The sequence below is a fragment of the Brassica napus genome, chromosome C1 (genome assembly GCF_020379485.1).
Source record: "Brassica napus cultivar Da-Ae chromosome C1, Da-Ae, whole genome shotgun sequence".
In the NCBI taxonomy this organism is placed as follows: Eukaryota; Viridiplantae; Streptophyta; class Magnoliopsida; order Brassicales; family Brassicaceae; genus Brassica; species Brassica napus.
The window spans coordinates 10,247,670-10,264,139 of record NC_063444.1 but is presented as its reverse complement, the minus strand read 5'-3'; the positions used below and the strand labels follow the sequence as shown (position 1 = coordinate 10,264,139).

The 16,470-nt window shown below is 35.8% G+C and overlaps 2 protein-coding genes across 5 annotated transcripts; one reads left to right on the top strand and one right to left on the bottom strand.

Annotated features, from left to right (window-relative positions):
• Nucleotides 1–57: 57 nt before the first annotated feature.
• On the bottom strand, nt 58–4,299 carry LOC106437644 (protein STRUBBELIG-RECEPTOR FAMILY 8-like). The gene is made up of 13 exons (XM_013878566.3): nt 3,966–4,299; nt 3,495–3,624; nt 3,316–3,387; nt 3,164–3,229; nt 2,996–3,067; nt 2,847–2,918; nt 2,696–2,767; nt 2,545–2,610; nt 2,032–2,097; nt 1,117–1,944; nt 771–1,046; nt 523–679; nt 58–437 (listed from the first exon to the last, which is right to left on the bottom strand). Exons 1-13 carry the CDS (start codon nt 4,054–4,056, stop codon nt 285–287), a joined length of 2,121 nt encoding a protein of 706 aa, XP_013734020.2. The 5' UTR covers nt 4,057–4,299; the 3' UTR covers nt 58–284.
• A 6,762-nt stretch (nt 4,300–11,061) lies between these two features.
• LOC106437646 (calcium permeable stress-gated cation channel 1) lies at nt 11,062–14,919 on the top strand. Of its 4 annotated transcripts, none has more exons than XM_013878571.3 (8): nt 11,062–11,164; nt 11,831–12,169; nt 12,256–12,414; nt 12,504–12,639; nt 12,726–12,827; nt 12,910–13,029; nt 13,106–13,527; nt 13,590–14,919. In XM_013878571.3, the coding sequence occupies exons 2-8, from the start codon at nt 11,856–11,858 to the stop codon at nt 14,641–14,643; spliced, it is 2,307 nt and encodes a 768-aa protein (XP_013734025.2). In that variant the 5' UTR covers nt 11,062–11,164; nt 11,831–11,855; the 3' UTR covers nt 14,644–14,919. The 4 variants fall into 4 exon arrangements, with proteins under 4 accessions (XP_013734025.2, XP_013734023.2, XP_013734022.2 ...); XM_013878569.3 differs by lacking the exon at nt 11,062–11,164 and adding an exon at nt 11,195–11,443; XM_013878568.3 differs by lacking the exon at nt 11,062–11,164 and adding an exon at nt 11,195–11,645.
• Nucleotides 14,920–16,470: the final 1,551 nt, after the last annotated feature.

Genomic DNA, 16,470 nt, shown 5'->3' with positions numbered 1-16,470 from the left:
TTCCATTTTCTTAATCATTTTTAGCTTATCTTGAAATAATAAACGAGAACACCGGAATGCTAAACTCAAAACTTTTAGAAGTCTCAGATTCATTGATTATTCAACAAAAAGAAGAAAAAGGATGATTGCAAAAGATGCAGAGACTCTTCTTATATACTTGTGAGTCTGAACCAGGATGCGTTCTTTACCTCTCTGTTACCAAGCAAAACTCTCTCCCTCTGGGAGTATAAGAGCTGCTTCGAGTGAACAGAAGACTGGAATGGAGCTTAGAGTAGTTGTATTACTCAGAAAGAGATATCCATGTGCTCATGTTCAGGTGTCCTGTAAGAAAATCCAGTGTCATCACTTGATCTTCTTTTGACTACACTTGCTCGTTGAACCAACCTCACTAGCTGTTGCACTACCTCTGACATTGGAGGCCTGAACTCTGGTTCCGGCTTAAAAAAAACGGAGAAGATGATTTGGTTACTTTCTGAAATAATTTTGAGCTTAATTCATTTTTCTTAGGGATGGTTAATGTACCTGAATACAGAGAGCAATGATGTCCGCAAAACGAGACAGTGACTTAGCTGGATACATTCCATTAAGAGAAGGATCAACCATTTTAGACAAAGCATCTATATCGTGAAGCTGCGGTGTTGCCCATCTCACTAGTGACTGCTCTGCTCTCGTTCTCGAGCTATCAAACACACATACAAAATGCAGATAATTAAGAAAAAATTGAAGTGAATGGTGGTGTTTGTTAGTTAACATTTAGATGAAAAAGAAACCTGTCAAGAGGCTTCCGACCAGTTAAGAGCTCAAGCATGACTACACCAAAAGTGTACACATCACTTTTCACAGTATAGATTCCCGACAATGCAAACTCTGGAGCACTGTATCCAAATGAACCCACCACTTGTGTTGAAACCTGTCTCTCAGTGTTTGGGTTCAAAGCAGCTAAACCACAGTCTGTTAAGTGAGGATTAAGCTCTTCATCTAGCAATATATTCGCTGACTTGAAGTTCCTATGTACTATTGAAGGCAAGCAAACCTCGTGCAAGTACCTGTTTAATCCAAACTCAGGTTAGAGACTTAGACATAATAATCATAAACAAATGTAAACACGTCACATACTCTAAAGCCTTGGCAGTTCCAAGCGCCACTTTAACACGTGCGTTCCAAGTCAACGCCATGCTTCTATCATCATTCAAGTGAAGCATATCATCTAGATTCCCATTCCCAACGTACTCATACACCAGCAGACGCTGACCATGCTCGGTGCAGTATCCACCCAACGGAACGATGTTCGGATGCCTCAAACGCGACATGTTCGAAACCGCTTCCAAGAAGCAATCTTCCTCTTGCAACGAGAGCGCTGCGTTATCGATCTTCTTAACCGCCATCACCTTCCCGTTGGGGAACTCTGCTCTGTAGACACGGCCTAGAGAGCCTTCCCCGATGATGTTCTCTTGGCTAAAGCTGTTTGTCGCTACTTGGAGAGACGAAACGGTGTACTGCGAACCGGTGATGGGAGATCTCATTCTAGTTAGAGACCCGTTTTTCATAACGTTATCGACGGTTACTTTGTCTGGAGGCGATGATGATGACTTCATGTCTGCTACGGTTTTGACTCTCTGCTCTTGCACTTCGGGTATGACACTAAGTGGAAGGCTTGTTCTGTGAGAAGCTCTTGTTGTGCTTTCTCCAACTTTCCTTTTCTTCTTTTTATGAAGGCACAAGTAAAGAACAAGTGCTATGATACCAGCAACGAACAGAGAACCGAAGACTATGCCGGTTACTACTCCACCGGATAAACCACCCTTGTCAGAAGATTCAGAAGACTTTTGTTTAGCGTCAGGGGTGTTTTTGGGTTTCTTGGAACCAGAAGAAGGTTTACTCTTTTTGTCAGGTCTTTCTGGTTGAGGAGATGCAGGTGCGTTATCAAAGGAGTTTCCATCATAGCTGTTTCAATTTTGGATACAATTCAAAGACATAAAGTGAATTAAAACTCCAAGTAAAGAAGTGAACAGATTGTTATTGAAAACTTACATTAAGGTCTTGATAGAGCTAAGCTCCTTAGGTATGGACCCATTGAAATGGTTGTTTGCAACATTTCTGCCAAGAAAACATATAGTTAAATATTCAAGAAATATATAGGTGGTAACTATGTGTTTTGTATACGACTAGTGACTAAGCGGATTATTCGGATCATAGGCATTAATGAACTATTGATAACTATTGATATATTATATATATATTTAACGTTTGGATAAGATATTTTAGTTTTTGGGTTAATTATAAAATTATTTTGGTGAATTAGATAAGATATACAAAAAAAATTAGATAAATTTGCACTAACATTATTACTAATTTAACAGATTTAAACTGATTTAAATTGATTTAAACTGATATAAATTGATTTAAACAGATTCAAACTGATTTAAATCGATTTAACAAATTTGTGTCAGCTAGGCACAGCCTAAACCAAATTTTAGAACCATGGGTAAATGTGATGGGGATTACCACAGTGGTTGCTTTTTTCTATCTGGAAATGAAACTTACAGAGTTGTCAAAGGCAAACCGGAGAGTACATCGATAGTACCTGTCAACTGATTGTTCTGAACGTAACTGTCACAAATGAAGATATCATCATCATTTAGTAACTTCTTAATGGCACTTCTCAATGCAACAGAGAAAGTTTAAAAGCACTCACATAACGGAAAGTTGAGACAGTGTACTCAAGGAACTCGGAAGATCGCCACTGAAGTTATTATGAGAAAGGTCCCTGGATACATCAACAGTGGAAGATAAATGGAAGCTGGCAATGATATGAATGCGATATATGGAGAGGAAAGAGATATTACAGTGTAGAAAGTGACTTAAGACTGGCAAATATATCTCCTACGGACATGGAAAGTGAATTACCACTTACGTTCCTGGACAACAACATTTTCAAACTTTAATGCACAAGAAGGATAATGCTAAATCACATAATCTAAAATGTTAAACTAACATGTAAGAAAGAGATCCCATAGCAGATATGGAGTACGGAAGGTTGCCACTTAGGTTGTTTCTAGCCAAGTTTCTGCATTACATTTTATTTTCAACTGTTAGTTTCAAACTGAACACTGAGACTTAAAATTATAAAAAAAAAACATTGTTAAGCTAAAGACAGCATTACAGGCTTGTGAGATTTGGTGGCAGTTGATAGGGAAGTGTGTCATGGATGCTGTTTCCGCTTACATCCCTGTAACAAAGTGGAAGGGACTAAAGTTATTGAATCAAAATCCTCAAAAAGAACAAAGATCAAACAAACAGAAACAAAAAAATTACAATTTTCTGAGTGACATTAGGTCTGAAAGCAAGTATCCAAGAGTGCCAGAGACTCCTAAATTTGATATATCTCTGTTACAAGTCACAACAACAAAACAAGAACATTAACAACACTCAACAATCAAATCAATCAATGTCAAGTGGAAAGAAACAAAAAATCAAGAGTCTGATTCCTTTACATAGAGACAACTGCTGAGCCCTCACAAGTAACCCCTTTCCATGACTCTCCACATGGACCACCTCCATTATTCCAATTGGTTAGCTGTGAAGGACTATTTAGTGAAGTATACAAAACTTGAAGGGCTTGAACTGCAATAGACCAATCAGAAGAGTACACCTCAGAGAGTGAGAAACCAATCAAGGATCTATCAGTAAAATCTTTCATAAAGCTTACAGCTTTCCTTTCTGAGCTAAAAAGTAAGTAAAAACATTCTTAAAAATCATTAAAACAAACATTAAGGCAAAACAGATTCTAAGAAAAAGGGTTTATCTTTTGAATCTAAAGTCTTAACACTTTAAGATAGAAACAAAGAAACCCGGAAAATCCCAAAAAAAAAAAGAAACCCAGAAAACCTCAGGTTTCACTCAAAAGAACCGCAAAAGAGAGACGATCACAATGATGTAAAAGCAAGAAAAGCTGAATACTTTACCATCAGATGGATCAGTAACACAACGAACAACATAGATCGAAGTGAAGAGTACAAGCAAAACCAGAAGCATAGCTCTATCTCCAGTAGCCATTACGTGTGTCGGTGATCACATGCGGAGGGTAACATTACAGAGAAACATACTCTATGGAAGCTCCAAAAGGTGAAAACAAGAGTACAGAGATGATAAAGAGTGAGAGAAAAAGAAGAAAAATAGTTACAGTGGGTGTTGTGTTGGGGATAGTGGTTAGAAGCATCGCCATTAAAGAAAAGCATATAGAGAGAGAGAGAGAGTTATGAAGAGAGAGAGAGAGCTTTATGATTATTATTTTAATTAATACAGGTTTCTTTTCCTTGGAGTATTAAAAACCTCTGTTTCTTCGTAGATTCATGCAACATTAACTGATTTAAAGACTTCAATTAAACTCATAACTCATAAGGCAAGATTCTTAATTGTGCTGATTTAATGATTATATTATTAATAAAAGTAGTATTATTTTATTATTTTTGACAAACGTATGATTGAGATGAGATGAAATTCAATTGAAAAATCTGACTATTGACTGGTGTTAGTGTCGGTGGGAGTTTGGAATTTGCTATTCATTTTTCCCGTCCACATATATTTTAAAAAGTTTTATTAAGCATTTTTAAAATATTTAAACAATAGGAATTAGCATAGTATAGTTTTGGGGAAGTGAAAAGAATAGTTAAAGCAAACATTTGACTCGCGTTCTTTTTGGGCTATTTGGCTTTCGCTCTCAGCTTCGTTTTGCTTTTTCCAGAACTCATTTTTCTGTGATCCTCTACGGGTGTCCCTTCCTTTCTTATAGTACACTTTTATGTTTCTGTGCCACTACCACGTCAATGAGTTAATTCCACCCATTTCCTCACCAATTATTTTGTACTTCCTCCGTTTTATACTATAAATAATTTAGTCTAAAAGCACAAAAGATCAAGAAAATTATTAGTATATTTTACAAAAAAATTATATAATAAATAGGTCAGATATAATTTAACCTAAAATGTGATTGGTTATTTAATAAATATAAAAGTTACCTAGAAATATGAAAATTATTTGCATTTTGAAACAATTTTTTTTTTTAAACTACTTACATCTCTGTCTCTCATTTATAAGTTTTGAGTACTTATCATTTATGTTTTCATTAGCAGTCTTATTCGCTTGCCAACCAATATACGACGATAAAAATAAATACAATTTTTACTACATTGTGCATGAGTTTCTTTTTATCTAACACGTGAAGGTATTTGCAAGTTTCTTCCTTTTTCTATAATTTTAAGAGAATTTTGAAGAAATTATAATGGCATCAAATAGGAAAACGACATATGTCTTTGGACAAAAGAAATGTGGGATTCTTGAAAACGACTAAAAATAGAATAAATAGTGCAAAAGTATTGCCCACTCATGAAAACACGAATATTGTGTTACCTTTTGGCCTGTTCTCATGTTGTATTATTTTTTGTACTTTTTATGAAAATATTATTTCCTCTCGATATATATTTTAATTCATCAATGAGTACATGTAGAGATCAAAGAAGCTGAAAGTAGAATTATGTGTGTATCCACTCTGGCTAGTAGCTTATAAACTTGTTCACCTGTTCTTGACAGAGAAGAGAACATTAATTTTGATAAATTAAACTTTTCCTCATTATCTTTTGTTCTTTTCATTACAGTGAAATTTGAATGACTGATAAGAGATATACTTTGTCTAGTTAATGCGCTCTTATCAAGAGACTAATGTAATTGGAATTTGGAAACCCTAAAACACTGAGGGCATGATTAACCCCAATGTCTTAACCGGGTTTTTTAACTTATGATTTGACATTTTTTTTTTTACACTTTTTAGCTAAGAGACGATTTTTATATCTCTTATTTAATAGATGGTTCTTATATTTCTTATTTAAAAAACGGTTCTTAAATTTTTTTAGTTAAAATCTAATAAAAACTAAGAACCCTTTCTTCGTCAAAGTTAAGAACTTCAGTTAAGAGACTGTGGTTAATGATGGTCTAATGAATTCATATCACTGTAGTTTGTGTTATTTTGTAATATTTATATATATTTTTGAAAAATCTTAATGATTAATTATCGTCTAAGACTCTAAGTAAAAAGAAATACAGTACTTCTTACTGTCTTGTGTTGTGTATTGTGTTGGTGAACTGAAAAAGTACATGAACTTGCAGGGTAATTTGAAGAATCAAGATTGCTTGTTTAATGTCTCAATGGAGAGACTTTATTCCATAATGTCTCGAAGGAGAGACTTTATTCCATGGAATGAAATCCCGTGAACTTGTCTTGGATTCTTCCAACGTAAATATATTAAAATACCATTATATATGTCATAATTGAGAAATTAAAAACTACGAAGTGTTACTATTGTATCGTAACTGTTTCTGCATATATTTTTTCATGAAATCCTAACTTATTTGGAACAAAAAAAAAAATTTGGATCAAGACTTCAATATGACCACATTTCGAACAGAACTTAAGGAAAATAATATAGATGATGAGTAGTTGAGTCAGTCATGCATGTAGCAAAAATACTTTAAATTCACATTGCACGTTTCATATTTAAACCATCTAACGACGATTTTTGTTTGTTTGTTTGATGCTTCAAAATCATTGATAGTGAAGGACATACTACCTAGTACATAACATTCTGTTTGGAACTTTATACAGTCTTTATAACGAAAATGAATCTTCCAAATCCCTAATGTCTCCAAATAAATTCTATACCTGGAATCACATTATTATGTTTGTGTTTTACACAAAATAAAGCTACAACTCTTCTCTTCTATGCATAGAAAAAAACCTTTTTTACAACAAAGTTATAATTTTTGACATATACACAACTTCAAATTTCTAAAATCTATGGGAAATCTATGAGATCATAAGGGAAGTGGAAACAAGTAATGTTTTATTATTTTCAGGAAGACCCTAACGGGCTAACACTAAATGTAATTTCATTTTCTCATAAAAAAAAATTGAAAGAAACAAAAGTCACAGAATTCACAGGATATTCGTGATTGAGAGACATGCCAAATTTATTGTCGACGAAACGAAAATGAGATTATAGAAATCAGTGGAAAAAAAACAAAACAAATGGAATTAGTCGGCCAGCTTAAGACAGGTGTGTGGTTGAATCTTGTTCTAATCCAAATTGATCCGGTCCATCCGGATCAACTAAAATTGTTAAAAAAAAAAAAAAAAAACAAGTGTTATAAAAATTAAAGAGTGAAAAACCTCAGACCGACTTATTGGTTCGAAGCATATGAGAATTTATTAATCCTGGTCCGTCAATCAAGCTACTTGGGAAGGGCCTTATTGGACTCCGGCCCAAACATTTATGGTTTGGTTACTATATATGTCCGGGAAATTTGAAGCGCGGCATAAAACTTTTGTTTTTTCAAATATTTTTTTTTTTTATTTTTGACTCGAGAATCGAGAATAATTTTGATTACTAAGGGGGAGAGTGTATTCGACCTAAAATTTGAGGTGATTTGATTTTTAACGAGTTTTTAGATGATTTTAGGAAATTGCGGAGAATAAAATAATTTTTGTTAAACCACTCTAAAATATCACCTAAAACTATGAGATTTGAGTTTTAATTTTTTTAACTAGGAAACTCCACTCAAACACTTTAAAATCATTCAAATCTTAAAATATTTTCAATAACAGTAAATTTCAGAGTACTTTATAAAATGTCAAGTTCAATAACACTGGATTTTAAATGAGTTTTTAAAATTCATGTTTCAATAACAGTGGATTTGTCATTTTTACGCAAATTACCCGAAACTATGGGTTGAATACATCCCCATAAGATTTTTGCACAAAATAACCCAAGTAAAAACTCTAATAGCTTTTTTCGACCTAACTCTCCCGGTACATTTTGCTAGTTCAAATTATAAATCCCTGGGAATTGAATAATAATTTTAACCTTCAACTGACACGAAAATGTAAGATTCTTCTCTTTGCCTCAGATGTCGGGAGTTCCTACCGCGTCTCCGGAGTAACTAGTATCCAAAGATATCTTCGATATTTATTTGTAATCGAACTGTCACTTTAGCGCCGACGAATTGAAGGTAGAGCCAAATACACTAACCTAGAGAGAGTGCCTTGTAAAATCCAATTGCACAAACACCTCAAATTGTATTAAGAGAGACCGTAGAAACCTTTCGACAAGCACAAATGAACAAGAAAATGGGACCGAGTCAACCACAACAACTCGAACCAGTTTAAGTCATGTGACCTGGAAAAGAAGTAATAGTGAAATGCACTACCATGAGCAGATCAAAGAAAAGGCCATGGCATTGTGATGTGCATCCACACCGAAAGATATCACCGAAGATCAAGAGAACCCCGCAGACAAGCTCAAAGCTCTCATAACCTACGCCAACCGCCGCTTTCTATAACCGAAAAACGGTTTGCTTCATACCGCGTAAAACTTTTCCTCTTAAACTAACTTCAATTCTTTCTTCAAAATATGCGATAAATTACATGTCTTTCCCATAATTTGTGAAGTCAGGATCAATATTTTAACAAATATTGAACATTGATTCTTATTATTGTATGTTTAGTTGTAAATTGTAATACTCAATCCTTTGATATCACTTTGGGCATTTTACCCGATACCCAAACCCGAACCGAAAAACCCGAACCAAAATCCGAACCGAAATAGCAAAATACCCGAACGGGTATTGATTTAGGAGAGATTGAATATCCGAACCCGAACGGGTAATATCCGAACGGGTAATATCCGAACCCGAATGGATATCCGAAGATAACCGAACATATATATACTTACCCTTATATTTCTTGTTTACATCTCTTATTTTATTTAAAATATTTATATTGATGTTACACATACTTTATGATCATATAATATACATATAATTACGGAAAAATGATTTGTCACTCAATTAAAATGCATGTCAAATTTTTTTTTTCATATATTAACAAAAGTTACATTTGAAATTTCAAAACAATAGCCAAATTAATGTTTATTTATTTTTGAAATGTTATCTCCAAATCTATCAATCATTCAATCTATTAAAAAAATAAAAAAAACTGTTAAGTGAAATCTATATTTTTAAATAGAATAAATCTAAAAATGAAAATTTAATTATTTTCTTTCAAAATCTCAATATCCGAACCCAACCCGAAATAACCGAACTCGAACTAAAAATACCCGAACCCAACCCAAAATATAGAAATACCCGAACGGGTTCTATATCCCTATACCGAAATACCCAAAAATCTAAAATATCCGATCCGAACCCGACAGGTATCCGGACGTCCACACCTATCACTTTCTATATATTTTTTTCGAATCAATTGGTCTTTTTTAATTTTCATCATATAGTGGGCTCCATAACCGAATCCAAAATATACATGAAAACGTATTATGGGGTCGTGGCCAGTAAGCCATGTACTCTTAGAAAATGAATTCATAAGTAGAATTTGTTGCTATTTGTTAGTCTAATTCCAACAAAAAGATTCACCTATTCAACAAATTTTATTTATCTAGTGGACTGTGAAAGAACACGCCACCTTGCATGATTTTCAGCATAAAGTTTTCACTTTAGAGTTTAGGCCAAAATAATACTCCTACTCAATACTCATTTAAGTATGGTAATTAAAGTTTTAGTAAACCACTCACACGCTCCAAGCATGCCCTAATCATAAACATTTGTGTGTCCCACGTAAAGCGTATGTCTTACCCAATCTCTGCCCTCTAGCCAGTCGCTTAATTTACGCATGATTCAAATTTCCAAACAGTCTGCATTTTCTGCCCGTTACGAAGTCCTTGCTCAACTAACCGTTTTTACAAAACTTACAGCTCACTCAATAAATGCTCTTTTTGAACAAAAATGCTCATTAAAAATATAAAAACATCAACGGTCGGAAATCGCCAAAACAATTGTTCCCATACTAAAGAAAGAACTATTTACACAACAATATAAGTTAATAACACTTGTAGTATTGTTTAGTGAACAAAATGCTGTTTTTGATCAACAATGTGCAAAGTGGATTTAAATCAATCACTATACAATGTGAAGTAGATTTATTCATAGAGGAAGCTGGAATGAGAGAACATAAATCATTCGAATTTTAATATTTAGTTTCATGTTAATATCGGGTTTAAAAGCTTTAACTATAAGAAATTCTTATAATTTCTTATAGGTCAGTGATTAACACAATTAATAGAAAAGACTCCTAAAACAGTAAGAAAAGTATATCCATATACTAGAATACAAAGTTCATATTTTGGAAGAGAAAAGAGATAGTATCCTGAAACCATAATTCAACAAGTTCTTTTGGATCATTTTATACATTTAAAAAGTAATGAACGATAATTATTCAGTGAAAATATATTTCACCGGTTCACACATTTCAACTAGATAATCTCAAAGAAAGGGCAACATAAGAAAGGATGATGTCGAGATAAACGCCAGTTCTTGGTGTTGATGAAGCTCTTCTTTTATACCTCCGATTATGACTTGCCAAGTCGATGCATCATGGTGTCTTAAGGTCAAAATGAATAGTTTAGTTAGTGGTTTGGATGGAATCTTAAAGTTGAAAATAAATGCTCAATCGTTTGGAATCCAAAGATGGTGTATTGATAGGGTTTTACAGCATCTGTTTTTGGATTCCAAACGACATAGCATCTATTTTGATCCTTTAAAGGCCAATTCCAACCCACTAACTAAGCTATTCATTTTATCAATTCTACATGAGATGGAAATATTATTTATATAAAAAAAAAGCGTAATAGTGATTGGGGAAATAGTAACTTCAAAGGTAAATGGATGACATTTTTCTACCTAAACATATATGTAACGTTCAACAATTAGCAGCCTGATCAAATAAACAATAAAAATACACATGTTGTCGGTTGCGTCAAAGATCATCTCACACTTTGTTTAAGCAAAGCTAAAAAACAAAGGAAGATTCGGAAAACAACTTTAGAAATTGTTTAATTGACCGTCTCTTAATTTGTTTTTAGTTAATTAGGTGAAACGAACGTAGTAGCCTTTCACAAGAATAAATAATCCAACGGTACTATAGAATATAAAAAATTATGAAAAATATTTTATATGGATACTTTTGGTAAGCCAGTGGAGCATCACGACAAAAACCCTGGCCGTCTTCCTCTTCTTCTTCTTCTTCTTCTTCCACGCGACTGTAACGATCTCTTTCATCTCTCACTCCCTTACTTTTACCCCTACGTAACTGCATTGTCTCGAAACAGTATTATAAAAATATAATAAACATTTCCTGAAAAAAAACGATTCTATTTTTGTTTGCTTTAACTTTATAAATCTTCCCTATATACTTTTTTCAGAGGGTTTGGTTTGTGTGTTTGTGTTTGCGTGTGAGTAACTCACTGAAGAGGGTAGAGAGAAAAAAGAAAGTTCTTAGCTTTGGATGAAACACTGTCTTATTCCACTCCTCTTCTCTTGGGTTTCTCTCTCCCTCTCTCTCTTCTTCCTTCTTTCTTTTGTATTTACTCTTGTCTCTGGATCTCATTGCTTCTGTGGAGTAAACTTGAGGGATAACTAAACGAAAAAGAAAACCTTTTTTTTGATTCTCTGAGCTGTTGTGCATTGTCCCTTTCAAAGGTTCTCTAGAAAGATTCGAACTGTTTTTGGAACTTTGTTGTGAGGTTTGCTCCCAAAGACTTGTCCTTTCTGGGTTTATAATTAGCATTTCCCCTTAGATTCAGATCTGAAGTTAGCCCCAAGATTTTTTGATTTGGTTAAGCTTTGAAAATGAACGTTCTTTATCATAAAGTTTCAATCTTTTAACTTTGGCAATAACAAGTTTGCTGCTTCTTTGTATTGTTTACAGGTTAAGTCCTTGGGCAATATAATAAATGGCAACACTTTCGGATATTGGTGTATCAGCTGGGATTAACATCCTCAGTGCATTCATTTTCTTCATAATCTTTGCGGTTCTGAGGCTCCAGCCCTTTAACGACAGAGTCTACTTCTCCAAATGGTACCTCAAGGGGCTGAGGAGCAGCCCTTCTCGCGGTGGCGCCTTTGTGCAGCGCTTTGTGAACTTGGACTTCAGGGCGTACTTGAAGTTCTTGAATTGGATGCCTGAGGCTCTCAAGATGCCTGAGCCTGAGTTGATCGATCACGCCGGTTTGGATTCTGTTGTGTATCTCAGGATTTACTGGCTAGGGTAAAAAGTCTTGAACTTTGTTGGTTTTAGTACTTAGTTTCTCCTTCTCTTCTTGATTCTGTTGTGTTGTCGATTTGTGTGTGCAGGCTTAAGATCTTTGTTCCAATAGCAGCGCTTGCTTGGGCTGTTCTTGTGCCGGTTAACTGGACGAACAACACGTTGGAGTTGGCTAGGCAGCTAAGGAATGTAACGTCGAGTGATATTGATAAACTGTCTGTTTCGAATATCCCAGAGTATTCAATGAGGTGGGTTCAGACCTTTACCATCTGTTTATAAAGGTTGGGTTTTGAGCTGCATTGTCTCTTGACATTTTTGTTGTTTTTTTTTTTACCAGGTTTTGGACACATATAGTGATGGCATATGCATTTACCATCTGGACTTGTTATGTGTTGATGAAAGAATATGAGACGGTTGCTAACATGAGGCTTCAGTTTGTTGCATCAGAAGCTCGCCGACCTGACCAGTTCACTGTAAACACTCTTTTCTCTTCCCCCCTTGGTTTAAATTTCGAAAAACCGAACAAAGTTGGAATCTAATATGTTGAGATTTATGATAGGTTCTTGTCAGAAATGTACCTCCGGATGCAGATGAGTCTGTTAGTGAACTTGTGGAGCATTTCTTCCTTGTCAATCACCCTGATCACTACCTGACTAATCAGGTAAATCTCTCAGAAGTTTGTAATTTGAATCTGTTAAGTACCTTGATGGGTTCTTCTTACCTTTTGTGGAAACAATATGTAGGTTGTATGCAATGCAAACAAGCTAGCAGATTTGGTGAAAAAGAAGAAAAAGATGCAGAACTGGCTTGACTATTACCAGCTCAAATACGCTAGAAACAACTCTCAGAGACTTATGGTGAAGGTACTTGAAATGAAAATCTCAGTTTTCACAAATTTTAGTTTTTGTTCTGTTAGATTGACCCTTTTCATCAAACCAGCTTGGCTTCCTTGGGCTTTGGGGACAAAAAGTGGATGCAATCGAACACTACATAGCCGAAGTTGACAAAATATCAAAAGAGATAGCTAAAGAGAGAGAGGAAGTGGTGAAAGACCCCAAGTCCATCATGCCAGCATCTTTCGTCTCCTTCAAAACTCGTTGGGCTGCTGCCGTCTGCGCTCAGACCCAGCAGACCCGGAACCCCACCCAATGGCTAACCGAATGGGCTCCAGAGCCTCGTGATGTATACTGGCCCAACCTCGCTATCCCATACGTTTCTCTGACCGTTAGAAGACTGTTAATGCACGTTGCCTTCTTCTTCCTAACCTTCTTCTTCATCATCCCAATCGCCTTTGTTCAATCTCTCGCTACCATTGAAGGGATTGTCAAAGCTGCACCGTTCTTGAAAGTTATCGTCGAAGAGTGAGTCCCTTCTCTTTCTTCTTACTGAAAACATTTGCTGAGTCTGTTTGTTTCTTGTGCAGCAAGTTTATGAAGTCAGTGATACAAGGGTTTCTACCTGGTATAGCGTTGAAGCTCTTCCTCATCTTCCTCCCATCCATCCTCATGATCATGTCCAAGTTCGAAGGCTTCACATCGATCTCTTCCTTAGAGAGACGCTCGGCGTCGAGGTACTACATCTTCAACTTCGTCAACGTCTTTCTCGCCAGCGTCATCACCGGAGCTGCGTTTGAACAGCTCAGCGCTTTCCTCAACCAGTCCCCAAACCAAATCCCCAAAACCATCGGTGTGGCTATACCGATGAAGGCGACGTTCTTCATCACTTACATAATGGTCGACGGCTGGGCAGGTGTAGCTGGAGAGATACTTATGCTGAAACCTCTGATCATGTTCCATCTCAAGAACACGTTCTTGGTCAAGACTGAGAAAGACAGAGAGGAGGCGATGGATCCGGGGAGCATTGGGTTTAACACTGGAGAGCCGAGGATACAGCTTTACTTCCTTCTTGGTCTTGTCTACGCTCCTGTGACGCCTATGCTTCTTCCTTTCATCTTGGTTTTCTTCGCTCTTGCTTACATTGTTTACCGTCATCAGATCATAAACGTGTACAATCAAGAATACGAGAGCGCTGCTGCGTTTTGGCCAGACGTTCATGGACGAGTCATAGCTGCGTTGATAATATCTCAGCTGCTTCTTATGGGTCTACTGGGAACTAAACACGCTGCGTTAGCTGCGCCGTTTCTCATTGCTTTGCCTGTGCTTACCATCGGGTTCCACCACTTCTGCAAAGGTCGTTACGAGCCGGCTTTCGTCAGGTACCCTTTGCAGGAAGCTAAGATGAAAGATACATTGGAAAGCGCGAGAGAGCCGAACTTGAACCTCAGAGGCTACTTGCAGAGTGCTTACGTTCATCCAGTGTTTAGAGGCGATGAAGATGAGGATGACTATGATGATGACAAGCTCCGGAAGTTTGAGGAGGAAGCCATTATTGTTCCCACCAAACGTCAGTCGCGGAGGAATACTCCTGCTCATAGCAGGATCAGCGGAGAATCTTCACCATTTAGTGGTAAAGTCTAGAGAAACATTTTTCAACAAGAGATGTCTTACAAGTACATATACATATGGTACTTTTCTATATGTACATAGACAAAGAGAAAGAACGGATACGTTAGCTCAGTGAAGTACTAAAATGGGGATTGGTCTAAGCTTTTTGTTCAAGAAAAGATTTGTGTTGTGGAGAGACCTTAAGGGTTTTATCAGTGGATTCCAAAGTTTCGAGGTTCTTGTTTATTACGACCTTATAATCTTTGTAGTTGTTAGACAACATACTTATATATATATATTTTACCATCAGATGGATGTATTTGGAAACAGTAACCATTTGGTAAAAAAAAAAAAAAAAGGAAACAGTAACCATTATGTGTTCAATGCTCATGCAAAAACTAGTATTAGTAATATCTATCTAAGTCCTGTTCGTTTGGTTGCCGCAGGTTTCGGCGGCAGCGTCAATGAGAACAGTTGTTGTTCGTTTCGCAGACGCTGACGCTGCCACTGCCGCTGCCGCTGCCGCATACTATATCGCGACCGCAGATTTTATCGGCGTCAGCCGCAGGACACGGCGTTCGGACGCGGCGTCAGACGCAGTTTCCTGCGTCAACGAAACGAACAAGAGTTGACGCATAATGTTGACGCTGCCGCTGCCGCCGGTACCTGCGGCAACCAAACGAACAGCCCTCTAGTAGAAAAGAAACTCGCCACGATGCGCCACTTCAGCATTCCTATCTCCAAATTGTGCCAATGCTATCTCCAAATTTTGCCACGTGTCATGTTCCCTCTCTCTTTACTTCTTTTAAAAACGATTGTGTTCGACAGGTCTCAAATTCTCGCTGGGTTATTCGTTTGGGCCCATCTTGATTCAAATCTCAGCCCAACATGTGTTTCAGGTTTGTGTTAGCGTAGGTAATTGTTCAGCGCCGTCCACATTCAGTTTCCATGGTTTCCGATAAAAATATTTGAAACGTTCCATATCCCATTAGTTATTTTGAAAACAAACCTTATTTGTGTTTAAAAGAAGAATTTTTAACGTTAAAACCCCTCAGCTAAGTTTGTTTTGAGTAAAAACTCCCAAACTAAGTATTTAACGTAAAAACCCTCAAACTAACTTTATTTAATGAAGTAAACCCTAACAGGTCATAATTACCAATACTACCGGTAAATCTTTAGTTTAGGGGTTTCTACATTAAGTAAACATACTTGAAGGATTTTACCATTAAAAATAAAAAAAAGCAAAATTTTATAATATTATCCAAAAATTAGTAACTTAAATTTTCAAAATTAGCATTTTTAATTTTTTTTTGTAAATATATGAGTTTGATGTGTTTTTAACATCAACATTATATATGTATAAATTAAAAATGTAAAAACCAAAAAAATATAACAAAAATTATATAAAGAATTTAGACGCAGTAAGACTTTCTTTCCTAACTACCGGATCAGACATATTCCAAGAGCACAAAATACTATGGCGGACAAGCTTGCAAGTGGTGAGAGAAGTTCTCCCTCAACTATGTTATATGTCGATTCAATACTTTTGGTTTGGCTTTCTGAATCGTGCGGTTCAGTTACTTAGTTCTCGCTTATGTTGTCAAAAAAAAGTTACTATTTTTTAAATAATATTATAAAATTTTGATTTTTTTTGTTTTTTAAATTTTAATGGTAAAACCCCTCAACTTATTTACTTAATGTAGAAACCCCTAAATTAAAGATTTACCGGTAGTAATGGTAATTATGACCTGCTAGGGTTTAATTCATTAAATAACGTTAGTTCGAGGATTTTTTTATTAAATACTTAGTTTGGAGATTTTTACCCAAAACAAACTTAGTTGAGGGGTTTTAACGTTAAAA